Source organism: Protopterus annectens, chromosome 7.part0, assembly GCF_019279795.1.
Source record: "Protopterus annectens isolate FY-2018-M chromosome 7.part0, PAN1.0, whole genome shotgun sequence".
Taxonomy (NCBI): Eukaryota; Metazoa; Chordata; order Ceratodontiformes; family Protopteridae; genus Protopterus; species Protopterus annectens.
Window position 1 is genome coordinate 552,139,824 of NC_056739.1, and position 19,865 is coordinate 552,159,688.

Consider the following 19,865-nt stretch of genomic DNA (forward strand, 5'->3'; position numbering starts at 1 on the left):
GGGGTGAAAAAACCCTTCTTATAAATTCTGTGAGCACTTGCTCTACAGTGCCTTTTGGTAATACTTGGAGTGTGGTTAGTCAAATATGGACTTGGCTGTGTGGAGGGCGGGTACGTCATTCCATGGATGAAGTTCTTCCCAGGACATGGCATAACCCTTTTATGATAAAAACATCCAGTGGTCTGAGGAGATTATTTCCCAACTCGAGGTTGACTGAATTAGCATTATGGTGAGGGAATGAACAGGACTGAGGGTGGAAGGGTGGTCATTTGTACACAGTCATAGGGATTTTCCCCCCAAAAGGGAGGCCTCCCAGATGTGGGATCCCTCTGTTTTCTCTGGAAATCTTTTTGGGGTGCCACCTTGCGTTTCTGAATAGGTCCGAGTCCCTTCTATCAAAACAGGTCTTGGCTGCATAATTCCTCTGGTATCCAGGCACAGCAGAATCTGTCTGCATTTTATTTTTCCTTGCTCCTGGAAGAGTTTTAAATAAGTTAGCTGCTTGTGGACCAAACAGAAGGTTTCTGTCTTAAGGAGCATCAATAAGTTAAGCTTTGAAGTCTTCCTGCATGAGCTGATTGCCCAACCATGCATACCTGTGACTGGGCCAGTAGCTGCTGCTTTCAGAACAGCAGCTACTGGGCCAGTAGCTGTTCTGAAAGAGGCTGCCACAGCATGACTACATTTTATACTGTGTCTGGCCATGTGAGTAGCCTGATTAAATCAGGCATTTGCTATTTGGAATCTGATCCCCATGAAGCCACCACTACCTTGTTTAAGGACTGGATTATAGTTAACAGGTATGTGGACATCTTGGTCTAGTATTTAACAGCTCTGAATGCAGGAATGCCAGCTCAAAAGAGGCATATACTTTCCCCTCACCCCCAACTTATCCACAGCCCCAATGTCTTTACCTGAAGCGAAAACACTGGCAGTGGGAAGCTGTTTTGAAGGTTTATCAGAAAAGTGTGCGTGTGTTACTGTAGGAGGGTCTGCCATACGATTTTTATACAAGAACTTAAGTTCATCAGGAACCTTGTAAAATGTGTCTTGCCTATTAGGGGCAGGAGGCTGTGAATAAAGGGTAGCTGAACACATTAAGGCATCCAAGAAGACCTCCCGAACTGGAAGAACAGGTGAAGGGGCAGAAGTGCCCATTTCAAGCAGGTTGTAATACCTTTTCTGGACCACTGTAATCTGACTAGACTTCCACTCCACATTTCATTATGTTTATAACAGTGTCCCCAATAAAGCCTCTTCAATAACAGAGTCAGAGGAGATGCAGTCTTCATCATCAGAAGGAATTTGGTCATGGAAGTAAATTTGAGAGAGTAGGCTAGGGAATAGTTAGGGGCATCTTCAGAGAAAGAGGACTCCACAGTAAGTTCTTGAGGCGTTGGGGATAGAAGTTGGGCAAAAAAAGAAGGTGGTTGCAGGGTTATAATGGCCTTCAGCAGGCCAAGAGAAAATTCCATCCATTCCTTCTCTCTAAATGGGGGAGAAGTGACATGCTTAGTTTTTTGTAATTTCTTCATTGTGCAAAGTTCACTTGAATCAATCAGAGTTTAGACCCATGACCTATCTCAATTAACCTACTGGAGATCTTTTCCCAGACTAGGATTCATGGGATGACTACAGGACAAACAAATTATAATCAACAGTTCTCCCTTCTTTGTAGGAGGGATTTCCTCAGACATAAGCCCTTCTGATACCATACCAGCTGCTGTCAGGGTCACAATAGAGGGCATCGGCAGTGGAGTTGGACATACTGCAGGTTCAGGAACTTGAGTTGGTTCATTGCAATTAGAGTAGGTAAATTGAGAATCTGGCCTAAGCCTTTTGATCTTTTTCTTGTGGGCTAGAGGTATGTTTGGGAAGTGGGATACGTCATCTTGGAGTGGGCAAAAGCTTCAGTTGTAGGACCTCCAAGAAAGTGTTGAGCAAAAACAGATGGGATGACAAAGTATATGGCACAAATTGTTAAATGGAACAGGGCTTTGTAGCTGTATTCTGTCTCTAGGCAGAAGAGACACTGAAAGATCTTTATATGGGATTTGCCTATCACACACACACTTACCACTCCTAGCTGACATTTACTACAGATATTGCAAAACAATTTAAATAAAGGAAGGTTCCCCCCACTGGGCACTTACCTGTTTAAGAAGCTACGGTACTAATGACCAGACAACAGATACATGACCTGTATTCGGGCTGGTGGCGAGTTAGTCTGAGGCTCTATGCTCATATCTCTACCTACATAGCCCTATGCTTATACTGTCTCATCAGATGTATGACCCAGGGAAGGTTACACTGATAACAGGGAGGGAAACAAATTTTGATATTCCGATAACAAATTTGCGGACTGATGGAATTTCAAGAATGCCCTTAAACTACTTTCCCAGTACTATGCATACTCAAACATCTTAATGAGCAAGGGCAAATGGAACATTGCTCCTTTGAATTAAGGTGCAAACAAAACAGTACTGGTAAAATATTACAAGGTTAGCACATGCATCAAAAATACCAACAAATCACAACTCATAACAGTTCATCGATATGACTGTGAGTCTAAGTCAAGTTATCAAATGCAATATGATTTTTTATCTTACCCATCTTTCTTTTTCAAGCACCAGATTAGGACGAGGATGAATGCTGTGTAAGAAAAAATAATAATTGTCTTAGTCTGCAGTTTGTGATGGAAAGAATTGTAACAAAACATGTGGTAAAATCCTGCTAAATATGCAAGACAAAAGCACATCCAAGAAATTTCTATTATACCTTCAAAAGCAGGCTTACAAGTTAAGAGACTGTGGATAACACGTGACCAATAGTGTACTGATCAATGGCCTGAGAGCTATATATAACTTGGCATAATTAAGATGGGAGCCATCTTAACACTGGTGTGTTTCACTTCTTAATCCAATTACTACCAACACATTAAAAAGGTCAGAGCAAATGTTTGTGAATTATGTGTGTAATGTTAGCTCTTGGCTAACACCTCTACCCACTACACAGGGGGAAGGCTGCATAAAGAAAGAAGTGACATGCAGCAGGGAAAGGAGCAAGAACACACATGGAGGAAAAAAGAAGCTATGTACTCACCAAAACGTTCCATCTGCATCGGATCCGACATGGCCACATTTTCCAGCTATGGCTCAGAGATCCATGCACCTCCCATTACCCATAATGCCCCAGTCTCACTTCTCCCCGTAGACCGAGTTTGCTACCTAACAGAGATCAGACACCTGACCCAATGACATCTTATCACCAAGATAACCAATACGAAAACCTTTAGCATGGACAGGACCAATGATCCCAACAATAACCATGTGATAAGAAACATATCAATCTGAATGATAAGGTTAGGGGGAAGGAGGGGGGACGGTTGAAGACAAATGAAGTACAACTACTCAGATGGAACGTTATGGTGAGTATATAACTTCTTTATCTGAAGTGGTTTACTTCATTTGATCTTCAACCTGTGGGACAGTGTCCCCCGCTACCAAACTCTTGGGTGGCCCTCATGGTACTATGTTTCGGAGCACCGCAGAGCCAAAGGATGCTCTTCTTAGAGATGTCTAATTTGTAATGCAAAATAAAGGTATGAGATGAGGCCCAAGTGGCAGCTGAACAATCATCATCCAAAGATACCCTAGACCAAAAGGCCACTGACATAGCCATAGATTTTGTTGAATGAGCTTTCACTTTTCCTGGCAGAGACAGACCTCTCTCCAAATAGGCTTGGCCAATGCATTGTAAAATCCAGCGAGCAACTGTCACTTTCAAAACTGGTTTACCAAAGAAAGGTTTGGGAAAAGACACAAAAAGTTGATCAGACTTGTGGAAGGGTTTAGTCCTGTGTAGGTAAAACCTCAGTTGTTTATGCACATCTAATAAATGTAACCTATATTCCCCTTTGTCCTGGTAGTTAGGAAAAAAGACTGGCAAGTTAATGGTTTGATTAATATTGGCTTCTGAAGCTATGTTAGGAAGGACGGGTTAATGCTTAGCAATAACCTATCTTTATGAAAAATCATGTAGGGCATTTTGATTGAAAGAGCCTGAAGCTCTGACACCCTTCTGCCGAAGTGATGGTGACCAAAAGGCAGTTTTCCAGGTCAAAAATTGCAAGTCCACTGAAGCCGCAGGCTCAAAGGGGGGAGAAACCAATGCCTGCAACAGTAAGATAAGGTCTCATGGCAGGATAGGATCCTTTACTGGGGGGGTCTAAGAAGAAAGGCACCTTTAAGAAAAGTCTTACAAAGTTTAGAGGAAGTCAATGAAGACATATTTACCCCCACATGAAAATTAGCAATGGCTACCAGTTGGACTTTAACCGTAGAGGAACTGGCGCCTGTTGAAAAATGCTAGCCAGAAAATCTACGACTGACGAAGGAGGTGCAGTAAAAGGGTCCAAGGCTGATGAGAGGCCCATATAGAGAAACGTTTCCATTTACTACGATACACTTTTTTGGTAGAAGATTTGTGAGCCGCTACCAGAATGGACTTAACAGGGGATGACAAACCAGGAGTCCTAATAATCACGGGAACTGGAGCAGCCAAGCAGTGAGCTTCAGACTGTCCAGGTCCAGGTGTGGGGTCCCAGAGGGATGCAAGAGAAGATCCGAAACCGGATCCAAAGTCCATGGTGGAACAACTAGATGAGACCAGAGTAAGTAAAACAAAACCTGTCTAGGCCAGAATGAGGCGATGAGTATCACAGTGCTCCCCAGCCTTCAGGCTTTCTGCTGAACCTTTGACATAAAGGAAAGAGGAGAATATGTATAAAGATGACTGGGAGGCCATGCATGAATTAGAGCATCTCTGAGGGGTGGGGTTCCTCGGGGCAGGGGGGGGGGGGGTCAGAGCAAAAAACTCGCTGCATTTCACTCTGGAAGGAGATGCGAAGAGATCACAGCAAGTACAACCCCACTCTGGAAAGATCTGTTCTGCTACTGAAGGATTCAGAGACCACTCGTAAGGCATCAGGAAAGATCTGCTGAGTCTGTCTGCTAGAATGCTGGACCGTCCTGGAATGTGCGTTGCTACCAGAAAACAGCCAGTGGAGATGGCCCATTCCCACACTCTCAAGGCTTCTTGATAAAGGGGATAAGATCTGGTTCCCCCCTGTTTGCTGATACACCAGACCACTGACATATTATCCGTCTGAATTGCAACCATTCCTAGCGGAAGAGGAGCATGAAGGGTCTGCAACGCAAGTAGAATCGCTCTCATCTCTAGAACATTAATGTGAAGGGGACCACGTGCCTTGGAATGACATTCCTGAGCAGTGACCTCCACCCTAATAGGGAGGTGTCCATGGTCACTGTGGTCTTGGGAAAGGCAGGCTGAAGCAGGCGTCCTTTGAGGAGATCTGGGAACTGAATCCATCACCGAAGGGAGTTCCTGCACTCTCTCGAGATTCTCACTGGAAAGGACAAAGGGAGGTCTAACAGGGACCACTGAACCGCACGTGTCCGCTAAAAAACTCATATGAAGATGCGCCACTGGAAGAAGATTGATTGTGGCCGCCATAGACCCTAATGCCATTAACACTGCCTCGGCTGTCAGTAAATGGGTCTGAAGGATGTGTAAGACATGTAACCTCAGATTGTGTATCCTTATCTGATGTGAGGAACACACTCATTTGCATTGTGTCCAACCATGCCCTGATGAAATCTAAGACATGAGCCAGGAGCAGGAGCAGATTTGTTCATGTTGACTGTGATGCCCAACTTGTTGGCTAGCCAGAGGAGAGAGTCCCTGGCCTGACAAAGTAGATCCTCTGAAACGGCAGTGAAGAGCCAATCATCCAGGTACTGAAACCGCTACTACTGCCATTACCTTGGTGAACACCCGGGGGGGGGGGGTGAGACCAAAAGGAAGGGCTCAAAACTGATGACTGGCTCCCAGCCGGAAGCGAAGGAACCTCCGGAAGCACCTCTCCATCTTGATGTGATAGTACGCGCCTTGGAGAATGAGTGAGCACATCCAGTCTCTGGCCTGCAGATTGAATCATGACCATCTGAAATTTTGTCTTGGTTACAGACAGGTTCAATTTGGACAGATCCAAGATTGCTCTGAGGGCCCCCATCTTTTTTGGCACTAAAAAGAACCTGGAATAAGCTCCAAATCCAGACTGGTCTAAGGGGACCGATTGGATGACTTTTCCTTAGCAGTGAATCTATTTGTACTGCTGCCTCCTCCCGCTGCACAGGTGGGACGTTCGAGATGGCTTTGTTGGATGGGGAAGATTCCAGGAATAGAACGGAATATCTTCTGGATATGATGCACAACACCCATTGATCTGTTATGGACTCCCATGCTAAGGGGTGTGGTGACAAATGACCCCCAACTGCCTCCACAGATTAACAGTTAGGCAACCCCCTCAGGGCTGCTGTCCAGGATTATTAGAGAAGGGTTCTCGGGACCCAAAATTCTTAGGACCCCCTCTGCCACTAGGGCGGCGTCTGTCAAATCCCCCTCTGCCTCTGGGGGAAGGAGAGTCCTGAGCATCCTGGGAAAACGCCGGAGACTTGTGGAAAGTACAGTTGTGTACACTTACCATAAATGTAGATGTTAGAGTGTATTCACTGTTGCAGTCATCAAATTTCGGTTATCTGCCTGCAGGTAGCCCTCAGCTGGCCTGAATACCAGATCGGATTCCTGCGTCTGATGCTGTCTCTTCTTCCATGACGTCAGGTCGTCAGGGGTACAAAACATGCAGCTGACGCCATTACATCAGTTTTTCTTGCCCTAGATGTCAGGTGCCCCCACAATGGGAAGCAATTATATGTTATAGTACACGTCCATCAAAAAGCAAATACACCAGAAAACTTAAATATACCAAACAAGAAGGAAAGGTAGAGCCAAGAGAAGTCAGGGGGGCTGGAGGGAGGGTAATCAGGACTGCAACAGTGAATACACTCGAACATCTACATTTATGTTAAGTGTACATAACTGTACTATGTTCTTCTGGTTTCACTGTTGTAGTCATCACATTTCGGTTGATTCCCAAAGCTAAGGGAGGAGGAAGTTGGAGAGCATTAGGGCCAGCTATTAAGCCCTGCAAGACTGCAGTGGCAAAACCATCTCTGGATTTAGAAATAAGAGGCATGTGGTAATGCTTGGTGAAGGTATGTACAGAGCTCCAGGTAGCAGCTTCTAGGATGTCCCTGGTAGGGACTCCTCTGAGAAACGCTGCAGAGGTAGATGCAGCCCTGGTGGAATGTGATCTTATCCCCTCTGGGGTAGGTTTTCCATGGTGCTTGTAACAGAAACTAATGCAATGGGCTATCCATTTGGAAATGGTTTGCTTTGAAATGGCCTTTCCCTCTGCCCCTGCAGCAAAGCCAACTAGCAGCTGTTCAGATTTTCTGAGAGGCTTAGTCCTGTCCAAATAAAATCCAAGTTGTCTATGCATGTCCAGAGTGTGCAATATTCATTTTCCTTTGTTTTGTGGATTAGGGAAGAAAGTAGGCAAATGAATGGGCTGATTTAGGGCCACACTAGACACCACCTTGGGCATAAAGGAAGGACTGGTCCTGAGGGAAATCCCGTCTGCATGGAAGATAATTAAGGGTTCCACTGCCATGAGGGCCTGTAATTCAGACACTCTTCTTGCTGAAGTGATGGCTAGAAGGAATGCTGTTTTCCAAGAAAGGAATTTCAACTGCTTTTGTAGCTGGCTCAAAGGGAGGGCGAGTGAGCTTTTCCAATACAAAATTAAGGTCCTAGGCTGGAGTAGGGGCTCTCCTGGGGGGGGGTCTTAAATTTTTGGCCCCTCTAAGGAATTGTTTTAGAAGAGGGTGAAAGAAGAGGGGTGGCTCAGTATTATAATGAGCTGAAATGGCAGAGGCATGAATTTTAATTGACGAGAAGGATAGGCCCTTGTGGAGCATTTCTGTTAAGTACTGAAGAATATGAGGCAAGCTGGGCACCGCTGTGCCCATCCCCCGAGTCTGGCTCCAGGAACAGTATCTTTTCCACTTTTCAGCATAGGATTTTCTAGTATTAGGCCTCCTTGCCTTCAGAATGACATCTAGCACCTGCTTACTGAGGGATGCTATTGGAGAGCTCAAGTAATTAGCCATGCTGCAAAGTTCATGGTTTGAAGATGAGGGTGCAGAATCTGGCCCACTTGCTGGGACAGCAGGGAAGGGGTCTGAGGCAGGTGCCATGGTTCCAGCAGTGTCATACTGCGCAAGAGGGGGTACCAGTGCTGGCGTGGCCAGTCTGGTGCAATCAGTATTATCCTTGGCTTGTCCTGTTTGATCTTAAGCAGAACCTTCGAGAGGAGAGGCAGAGGGGGAAAAGCATAAACCGACTTGACTGTGGGGAGTCCTTGTGCAGAATTTGTCCAATTGGTAGGATGCACAAGCCAGTGCATTTCTTTGTGCCGGTCCCAAGCCCGGATAAATGCGGACAGTTGCATCAGGAAGGGCATCTGGCGTAAAACTTCACCAAATCATTCATGCGGACAGCAGTAAATATTTACGTACCGGATCAGTCGAGGCCCGGGTTAATGATGGCTGTCACCAGTACTGTTAGCCAACAGGGTGCTGGCGGAAATTGGGCTACTGTTGGCCGAAGAAGAGGGGGAAGGCATGGCCGAAGGCAGGAAGAGAGGAGAAAGGCTAGGACTGTGGTAGTGAGGGTCGGAACTTTGAATGTTAGCAGTATGACTGATATAGGGAGAGAGCTAGCCGATATGATGGACAGAAGGAAGGTTGGTATATTGTGTGTGCAAAAGACAAGATGGAAGGGGAGTAAGGCTAGGTGTATCGGAGGTGGATTCAAATTGTTTTATCATGGTGTGGAAGGGAGGAGAAATGGTGTTGGAGTTATCCTGAAGGAACAGTACGCTAAGAGTGTTTTGGAGGTGAAAAGAGTGTCGGATAGAATGATGTTTATGAAGCTGGAAATTGATGGGTGTAATGATGACTGTTTAGTGCATATGCTCCACAAGTTGGGTGTGCGATGGAAGAGAAAGAAACATTTTGGAGTGAGTTGGATGAAGTGGTGATGACTGTACCCAAGGGTGAGAGAGTGGTGATTGGAGCAGATTTCAATGGGCATGTTGGTGAAGGGAAGAGAGGAGATGAGGAAGTGATGGGTAGGTATGGTGTTAAGCAAAGGAATGCAGAAGGTTAGATGGTAGTGGATTTTGCGAAAAGGATGGACACAGCTGTGCTGATTACATATTTTAACAAGAGGGAGGAGCATAGGGTGACATACAAGAGTGGAGGAAGATGCACACAGGATTATATCCTATGTAGGAGGCCCAGTTTGAAGGAGATTGGAGACTGTAAAGTGGTGACCGGGAAAGTGTAGTTAAGGCAGCATAGGATGGTGGTTTGTAGGATGACGGTGATCAAGAAGAGGAGGAGTGTGAGGGAAGCACCAAGGATCAAATGGTGGAAATTGAAAAAGGGTAATTGTGAGGTGGAGGTTCAGGGAAGAGTTAAGATGGTACTGGGTGGCAGTGAAGAGTTAACGAATAGCTGGATGACTACAGCAGAGCTAGTAAGGGAGACAGCTAGAAAGGAGCTTGGCATGATATCTGGACAGAGGAAGGGCGACAAGGAGACCTGGTGGTGGAATGAGGAAGTACAGAAGAGTATACAGAGAAAGAGGTTGGCAAAGAAGAAGTGGGATTGTCAGAGAGATGAAGAAAGTAGTCAGGAGTATAAGGCGATGAGGTGCACGGCAGAGAGAGAGGTGGCGAAGGAAAAGGCATATGAAGAGTTGTATGAAAAGTTAGACACTAAGGAGGGAGAAAAGGACCTGTATCGATTGGCTAGACAGAGGGACCGAGCTAGGAAAGATGTGCAGCAGGTAAAGGTGATGAAGGATAATGAGGGAAACATACTCACAAGCGAGGAGAGTGTGTTGAGCAGATGGAAAGAGTACTTTGAGGGGTTGATGAATGAAGAGTGTGAGAGGGAGAGAAGGTTGGATGATGTGGGGATAGTGAACCATGAAGTGCAATGGATTAGCACAGAGGAAGTAAGGATAGCTTTGAAGAGGATAATGAATGGAAAGGCTGTTGGTCCAGATGACATACCTGTGGAAACATGGAGGTGTTTAGGTGAAATGGCAGTGGAGTTTTTAACCAGATTGTTTAATGAAATCTTGAAAAGTGAGAGGATGCCTGAGAAATGAAGAAAAAGTGTTTTGGTACCGATTTTTAAGAATAAGGGTGATGTGCAGAGCTGTAGTAACTACAGAGTTATTAAACTGATCAGTCACAGCAAGAAGTTATGGGAAAGAGTAGTGGAAGCTAGGTTAAGAAGGGAGGTGATGATTAGTGATCAGCAGTATGGTTTCATGCCGGGAAAGAGCATTACAGATGCAATGTTTGCTCTGAGATTGTTTGAGAAGTAGAGAGAAGGTCAGGAAGAGTTGCATTGTGTTTTTGTAGACTTGGAGAAAGCATATGACAGGGTACCTAGAGAGGAGTTGTGGTATTGTATGAAGAAGTCGATTGTCAGAAGTATGTAAGAGTGGTACATGATATGTACGAAAGTAGTGTGACAGCAGTGAGGTCTGCAGTGGGAGTGATAGATGCATTTAAGGTGGAGGTGGGATTACATCAAGGATCAGCTCTGAGCCCTTTCTTATTTGCAATGGTGATGGACAGGTTGACAGACTAGATCAGACAGGAGTCCCCATGGACTATGATGTTTGCAGATGACACTGATCTGTATTGACAGTAGGGAACAGGTGGAGGAGACCCTGGAGAGATGTTCTAGAGAGAAGAGGAATGAGGGTCAGCAGGACTAAGACAGAATACATATGTGTGAATGAGGGGGAGGATAGAATGGTGAGGATGCAAGGAGTAGAGGTGGTGAAGGTGGATGAGTTTAAATATTTGGGATCAATAGTTCAGAGTAATGCTGAGTGTGGAAGAGAGGTGAAGAAGAGAGTACAGGCAGGATGGAGTGGGTGGAGAAGTGTGTCAGGAGTGATTTGTGACAGAGTACCAGTAAGAGTGAAGGGGAAGGTCTACAAGAGGGTAGTGAGACCAGCTATGTTATATGGGTTGGCGACAGTGGCATTGACAAAAAGGCAGGAGTTAGAGCTGGATGCGGCAGAGTTAAAGATGTTAAGATTAGCACTGGGTGTGACGAGGGTGGACAGGAATAGGAATAAGTATATTAGAGGGTCAGCCCAGGTTGGAAGGCTTGGAGACAGAGCCAGAGAGGCAAGATTACGTTGGTTTGGACATGTGCTGAGGTGGGATGCTGAGTATAATGGGAAAAAGATGCTAAGGATGAAGCTACCAGGTAACAGGAAAAGAGAAAGGCCTAAGATAAGGTTTATGGATGTGGTGAGAGAACATGCAGGTGGTTGGCGTGAGAGAGCAAGATGCAGAGGACTGGATGAAATGGAATCAGATGATCCACTGTGGCGACCCATAACTGGAATAGCCGAAAGAAGATGATGGTAGTGCTGAGAGGAGGCAAACAGGTCTACCTCTGGAGTCCCCCATTTGTTCAAGAGGTTGAATATTTTTGGTTCCAGTTTCCATTCATGTGGATCCATGAGATTTCTGCTTAATTCGTCTGCCAGTGAATTTAGCTTGCCTGGCAGGAATTGCGCTTGTAGGTGCACTTGGTAGCTCAAGGCTGTGTTCCACAGAGCCATGGCTAGTCTGCAGAGAGGGTATGACTGGGTTCCCCCCTGCTTGTTTATGTACCACATAACTGTGGTGTTAAGTATCTTTACCAATAGTTGTCATGGAAAAATGCGGTCTTTGAAGGTTGTCAGGAAATTCTGTACAGCTAACATTTCTTTCTGGTTGATATGCAGGTGCATCTGTCTCGGGTTCCATTTGCACTGAATGCACTGCCCTGCCAAGTGAGCCCCCCATGCATAGTCTGATGAGACTGTTAGGGTTTGGGCAGCAGGGGGTAGAGTGAAAGGGAGCCCCTTGTTGTGGTAGCCAGCCTCTGCCCATCAAAGTGTACAAACAACCAAACGAAAATGTCCAGTTAGAAAAACAACAACCAGAAACCAGGACCAGTCAACAGAATTTATTCTCTCTCCAGTGCTTCAGCACAAGCCTTCAGGGAGTACTTTGAAGGCTTGTGCCAAAACACTGGAGAGAGAATAAATTCTGTTGACTGGTCCTGGTTTCTGGTTGTATTTCTCTCTGCCCCTCAAACGAACTCAGTCTTTAAACAAAGCGCAATAGGAATCATTGATTCCAGGTCCTGAGAATGTTGACACAACAGGCTTTTTATATACCCATTGTAGTTTCCTAATATGCAGTCTTGCATATGGAATTAGTAGAATGCAAGAGGCCATGAACCCCAGGGCTTGCAGATAGCAGGGGTTTTGTGGCCAATAGTTTGAAGTAGGTTGTCAAATGAACTTGTTACTCCGGAGTGAGGAAAGTCATCTGGGAAGTTGTTTTCAAGCTTGCTCCCAGGAATACAATCTGTTGGCAGGGTACTAGGTGAAATTTCTTTTCGTTTATGGTGTACCCCAGAGAGGGTAGAAGTTTCTTTACAAATGCCAGATGTTGTAGCAGCAAGTCCTGGCTTTCTGCCTGAATCAGACAATCGTCCAAGTATGGGTATAACTGAATATTTCTCTGCCTGCAAACTGCAATGGCTGGAGCTAGACACTTTGTGAATACCCTGGGCGCAGTAGATAAGCCAAAGGGAAGTGCAGAGAACTGATAGTACATGGAGCCTGCCCCTGAAGCGTAGGTATTTCCTGCAAGATTCCCTTATTGGAATGTGCAGGTAAGCTTCCTTTAAGTCTAAGGTTGCCAACCAGGCATCTTTGCCTAGCATAGGAAGAAGCTGTTGAAGTGTTAGCATTTTGAATTTTGGGATTACCAGAAAGGTATTTAGCATAGAGAGGTCCAGGATAGGACGCCAGGAGCTGTCTTTTCTGGGTACCAGGAAAAGTTTTGAATAAAAACCTTGTCCCCTTTGTTCTGCTGGGACAGGCTGAATATCCCTGATACTTAGAAGAGAGAGAACCTGCTGTTGGGCCTCCGCCCACAGATTCCGGGGTAGGTCTGGCCAACCATTTGGGATTGGTGGGGAGTGGAAGTGGAATCTGCATCCTTGGGGAAACTATATTCAAAACCCATTTGTCCTGGGTAATGAGTTCCCAGTTTTTTGCATGCAGGACGAGCTTTCCTCCTAAGGGAGCAGGCAGTTGAGCAGGACTTGGGAGGGTTAAAGGTTAAGTCATTGTGCCATTTTTCCACAAGGGGGTTGGTTTACTGCTCCCTGCTTTGGAAGTGGGAGCCCCCCACTACTTAGAGCTGTGTGCTGTCTGAGACTGTAACCTAGGTGGTCTGCTGTTCCTGGGTTTGGACTGAGAGGGCCTGGAAGAGACTAGAAAGGACAAATTCTTTGACAGCCAATGTCTACTAAATCTGTGAGGCTGTACTTGTAGGAAATCTTTACAGTTTGCATAGATTTAGCTTTTTCTTCCATCCTTTTGAGGACTTCTGCTTTGTTGCCAAACAGGCGGTCTTGGTTTAAGGAAGCATCCAGTAATTTAGCTTTAACATGATCTGGCAAGTTTTGCTCCTTAAGCCAAGCATCTCTTCTAAGTATAGACCCAGTGACAGCAGCCCTGCAAGATGCTTCTAAAGAGTCAAAACCACATTGCAAAGTATGTTTGCCAACTTGTTCTGCAGAATGCAATAAATCCTGTAATTTTGTGTGTTCAGCACAGTCAGGAATCAACAATCTTCTGTTTAAGTAGTCCCATAATATGCTGCTGGTACTTTAACATATGAAATTGGCAACTTAATGGCCAAAGTGGCAGAAGTGTATACCTTCTTACCTCATCTGTCTAAGGCTCTAGGATCTCTATCAGAAGGGGTAGGATTTTTGGCAGCAGTAGCCTTAATGCCTTTTGGTCCTTGGGAAATGGTCTCTGGATCCGCAGTAGAATTCTTGAAGAGGAACTTGTGAGAGTCAGGTACTCTAATACCGGTCAAGTTTTCTGGGAGCTGGAGGTAAAGTGTCTGGGGAAAGGCTGGATTCCAAGAAAGCATCATCTACAATGTCCAGAACAAGAGGGATAGCTAAAGGCATGTGTTGAAGAAGGAGTAAGAATTCCCTAAGCCTCTTTTTGGAGTCAGAGTAATCCTGGCTTTCACAGCAGGAATGCTCCCTAAGAGTAAAGAAAAATCTTCTGGAGGAGAAGCAGAGGGAATGGGATCCTCGGCATCAGAATCCTCATAGGTAGATAAGGGACGTCGGATTTCTAGGCATGGTGCGAGTTTTAGGCCTGGCTGAAGAATGGCATTGGTTTAAAATTCAAGTCCGTAGGCCTGAATACACCCTCAGAAGCTGGTGCCTGCACAGCGGCTCTGAATCCATCCAAGGTAGAGACATTCGCGGGTTCCATAGTCGAAGAAGCATCTCGTGGCATACCGGACTCTGAATGGGTCTCAGCAGAGGCCTGTGAATCTGAAGTAGCGGGTAATGGGGGCTGCGAAAGCGTCTCACTGAGTACTGGTGGACTGGCGATTACCTTAATGCGCAGTTTTGGACCTATGCGGTCTCTGTCTTTATCTTTATGTTTTTTCGGAAGATTAGTCTGATGGCTTAATGAAGCCATTTCCGAGTACTGATACAGAGTACCAAAATAATATGCTGCAAAGATAGTCAGACTACTAATAGTTTGGGGGATGAACAAGGCACAAAACAGACAGCGAGGGACGTCGTGGTCTGGGCCTAAGCAGGGAATGCAGTACGAATGAAAATCTTTGTAGTATTTGCTTTCCACAGGTAAGACAATTTTTAAATTTTACTGACATCAGTTTGAGCAAAAAAAAAGATCTCCAACAGGGTACTTATCTTTTTTTGAAGACTTTGGTTCGGAAAATCAAAAACAAAATTTTCAGGAGTCGGCCGACCGGCACTTGTGAACTGCTTCTGCTTCGGACACCACACGGCAAAAAAGATTGATGTAATGGCGTCAGCTGCATGTTTTATACCCCTGACTACCTGATATCATGGAGGAAGAGACAGCATTTGACACAGGAATCCAAGAATCTGGTATTCAGGCCGGCTGAGGGCTACCTGCAGGCAGATAACCCAAATGTGATGACTGCAACAGTGAAACATGAAGAACATACACATCTTCTTGGGCTTCGTTGGCTCCTGGAAAAGGATTTGTGAGGCGGGGGAGAAGCAGATCCCAACAGCAGATGGTGTCTTCCTGTCCTTCTCGCTCTGGACCAGTCGCTCTGACCATCTTCCTAAACAGGGAAGAACTGTTGTAAGGGGAGAAGATGCCTTGAAGGGCTCAGAGAATTGGCATAAGCAGAGCCAGGCATGATGCCTGACGACCATGCCTGTCCCCGCTGCCAGTGCGGCTCCCTCCGTGGCGTGGGAGAGGAAATGCATGGTAGAGTTGGGCACTGCTTTTAGGGTGGCCATTCGTACATCGAACGTCTTCCTGTCCTCTGCGGACATGGACCCTGGGGTGGACTCCATGATTTTCTTGACAAGATCTCTCTGGAGTCGGATGTGCGTCATATAGTTCAGCTCTCTCACGGAGAATGTCACTGAAGCATAAACTCGCTTCCCAAAGCGATCCATCGCTCTTGACGCTGTCAGGAGGGTGGACTGTGGAGCTCCCGTGAGCGAGCTCCTTCTTGGCGGCCGCTACCACCATCATAGCATCTACAGAGGACCCCTTGTGTCAATGAAGATTGTCCGAGGGGGGACTCAAAACCTTATCCGAACGCTTAGGTATTGGCTATATGGTGTCTGGCTCCTTCCAAGCTCTAGATGTTATGAGTTCCACATGTGAATCAGCAGGAAGGGACACTCAACAGGTAGATGGGCCAGAGCCAAATGCCTCCAGAAACACAGACTGGTCAGAGGTTAGCTTTGGGGCAAACCACCCCCCCTCAGGTGGAGAAGCTCCATGATGTCTCCAAAGATGACATCTCCAGGGGGTGACCTTGGGGAACCTTCCCCTTCATCCAAGGCTGTGTCCTCCATGAGGGACTCTAGTAGAGAGTCCAAGTGCCTCCTTTTACATGTATGTTTGAAGGGGGCCTTCCTCAGGCGGACTGTCTGGGGAGGCCTCACAAGTGGGCTGTTCTGAAGCCAGAACTACCTGGGGCATTATGGGCACGGGCTGTCCCTGAGACGGCAAGATGGCCGGAACCACACAGAGCCGGGGGGGGTCTGGATGGATTCAGAGGATGAGATGGTCTGAGGTCTCAACTCTGCGAGAACCCTCTCCATTTTGAATGCAGAGGGGGAATGTGCATCCTATGCAGAAAAGGCAAAAGCCGCTCACCCTTGCCCACACAGGGGAGTTGGAGCTGAACCTGCTGAAGCTAAGAAGCCAAGAGGGATACTCCTCTCAAACAGGTTTGGAGTAGAGAACACCCCCTCAGATCCAACCCAGAGGCTGTGGCGCCAAGAGCTCGGATCCGATCCTATCAGATCCAACAAACTCAAGGCACCGCCCGGCGTCGAGGTACAGGCTATCGTCAGCGCCGATCCCTCGACTCAGATTGTCCTTGGATCCAACAACTCCGAAACCATAGGTCGGATCGGAGAAGGATTAATATGATGGAGCAATGGTTGGAAGGAGCCACTCCAGAGGGAGAAGGCCCTGGCAAGACCCATCTGTATCTGAGCGAGGATAAATCTCTGCATCCTCTTGCCCATCTTCGCTTCAGACAGGCTACACGTGGACCAGGAGGATGCCACTGAAATCAGATGGGAGAGCCGGTGGGGGGGGGGGGGGCTGGCAAGAGACCCGCTTTGTTGTTCCTCGGGCTCAGGTGAAAACCTAGGGGGACTGAGCCTAGGAGTCACAGGCCTGGATACAGGCTTCACTTTCGGCGGTGGGCTGGCCTGTGACAAGTGGTCGGGGGATTGTTTGCGAGGTTGGTTCTTCTTAACCTGATCCCCTTCCCCAGACCTCTTGGCAGGAGTGCGAGTCCCGGAGGCCAGGGAAGAAGATGGAGCAGCAGCTACTGCTTTCCATGAAGGGGAAGAGGGGACCACAGTGCCAACAGAAGAGGGCAACAGACCCTTAAGAATCAATTTGTCCCGCCTGTCCTTAAGTGCCCTCGGGTTAAACCCAGCACAAATAGGACAAAGGGACTGGAGGTGCTCAACCCCCAAGCAGACCATGCACAAAGTGTGGCCATCCGCCAGGGAAAGCTTATGGCCACACTCTGTGCACTTTCTGAAACATGGCTTTGGGGCAACTGCCATCCCTTTAGCCGGCACACACTCACACACTCACACACACTCACACACACACACACTCGCACACTCGCACACTCGCACACACACACACACACACACACACACACACACACACACACACACACACACACACTCACTCACACACACTCACTCACACACTCACTCACACACACTCACTCACACACACACTCACACACACACACTCACACTCACACACACTCACTCACACACACTCACTCACACACACTCACACACTCACACACACTCACTCACACACACTCACTCACTCACACACACTCACTCACACACACTCACACACACACACACACACACACACACTCACACACACACACTCACACACACACTCACACACACACTCACACACACACTCACACACACACTCACACACACACTCACTCACACACACTCACTCACACACACTCACTCACACACACTCACACACACACTCACTCACACACACTCACTCACACACACACTCACTCACACACACTCACTCACACACACTCACTCACACACACTCACACACACACACTCACACACACTCACACACACACACACACACACACACACACACACACTCACTCACACTCACTCACACACACTCACACACACTCACTCACACACACACTCACACACACTCACACACACACACTCACACACACACACACACACACTCACACACACACACACACACACTCACACACACACTCACACACACACTCACACACACACTCACACACACTCACACACACTCACTCACACACTCACTCACACACTCACTCACACACACTCACAAACACTCACTCACACACACTCACTCACACACACTCACTCACACTCACTCACACACTCACTCACACACACACACACTCACTCACTCACACACACTCACTCACACACACTCACTCACACACACTCACACACACACTCACACACACTCACTCACTCACACGCACTCACTCACACACACTCACTCACACACACTCAACACACACACCCAACACACACACCCAACACACACACTCAACACACACACTCAACACACACACTCACGTGGGAAAGGAAAGAAAAGCCTTTTTTTTTTTATATAAACTAAACGAAGAACCCCGGGCAGGTAAAGAGAAAGGCTAAAAAAGAGAAATACAAGCTCACAACTAGGACCAAAAAATGCTGGAGCTTGGACCACTCTTGTTCACACTCAGGCGGCAAACGAGATCTGAGGAGAGAAGGAGACAGGGGGCATTGTGGGTAAGGGGAGGAGCATAGTGCTCACAGCCACATCGAGAAAATTAGGCCGTGTCAGACCCGATGTGGATCCGAAGACCCACAGGTTGAAGATCAAATGAAGTAAACTACTTCAGGTCAGAGTTTTAAAGACTGGAGACTCTGCCACCAAGGGAATTAGCAGTCTAGGCAAGGGAAGCAAGCAAAACAGGACCACACTAAGAACATTCTTGTGCACAGACTTGTGACTAAGTTGGCCAAGGGGGAGGGGATGCTTGTTGTGGTACATGTAGGTGTCTATGATCAGTGAACAGGAGACATCTGCAGTGGTAGCAATGAAAGCCACAGAAACAGCAGATGGTTGCAAGGATAAGGTTGGAGGTACGATGCTCAGAGCCAAAAAGACAGCAGATGGGTGCCAGGATAAGGGTTGGAGGTGCCATGCTCAGAGACAGCAGATGGGTGCGCCAAGGGTTGGAGGTACCATGCTCAGAGCCACATAGACAGTGGATGGATGCCAGGGCAAGGGTTGGAGGTACCATGCTCACAGTCACAGAGACAGTGGATGGGTGCCAGGATAAGGATTGGAGTTACCATGCTCAAAGGTTACCTGAGTGAGAAGGCAGTAAAACAACAAAGCATTATTGGTACAGGTACTGTACTAGTTGTACATGGGAGAAGTGCATAGCATGGCTGCAGTTAGGAATTCTTGGGTCATAGAAAAGTTCAGTGTGGCTCCGTTTTCATCCTTCCACATACATTATCCATAATGTTTCTGTCCACACTGACATCTAGCTGACTCACACATCCATAGAAAACCCTTTTTAATACACATAACCCTTTAATACTACTTTTTACTTGACTTTATAAATTTGTTTTTCTGATTTCAAACTGTAAAAGTAAAAAACAGACTTCAGAAAGTGACTGCATTAAATGGATGCTACTGTAATATTTTTACATGCATCACAAACAGAGGATGAATAAATATTAGGGTAAAGTTAAATCAGTAGTTTAAATCAATATATTATACTGCATTAAATATTTTGATACCATCGCAATTCGGTGAGTAATGGTAAAAGTTACACGTTTCAAAAAACACGTTACCATCCTGTATCACAATAACAGAAGTGAAATTTAACTTCAGTATGATGACCTGCATTCATCATCACCTTTAAAGTGTTACAGTAGTAATTAAAATGTCAGCTGTAGCATTTGTTTTTATTGCAAAAACATTAGATGTCACTTAAATCTGTCAAATTTCCCAGCTTTCCTAAATGCAAAATGTATTTTGGAAAAGTGAAAAAAGTGCAGTGAATACAACAGGTGAAGTAAGACCCAGAAGCTGTTAACTCTAGAGAAAAACAGTTGCCTCCAGCTACATACTAAGGTATTCTG

General features: G+C 46.4%; 1 protein-coding gene across 1 annotated transcript in view; it reads right to left on the reverse strand.

The window, feature by feature from the left end:
* The window catches only part of LOC122806591 (C4b-binding protein alpha chain-like), a gene marked incomplete in the record, with an annotated part of 1,299,259 nt that overhangs the window by 349,190 nt on the left and 930,204 nt on the right, over positions 1 to 19,865 (reverse strand). Inside the window, 1 exon segment of the mRNA XM_044077140.1 lies at positions 2,610 to 2,652. Within this exon segment, the coding sequence (XP_043933075.1) occupies positions 2,610 to 2,652 (43 nt within the window).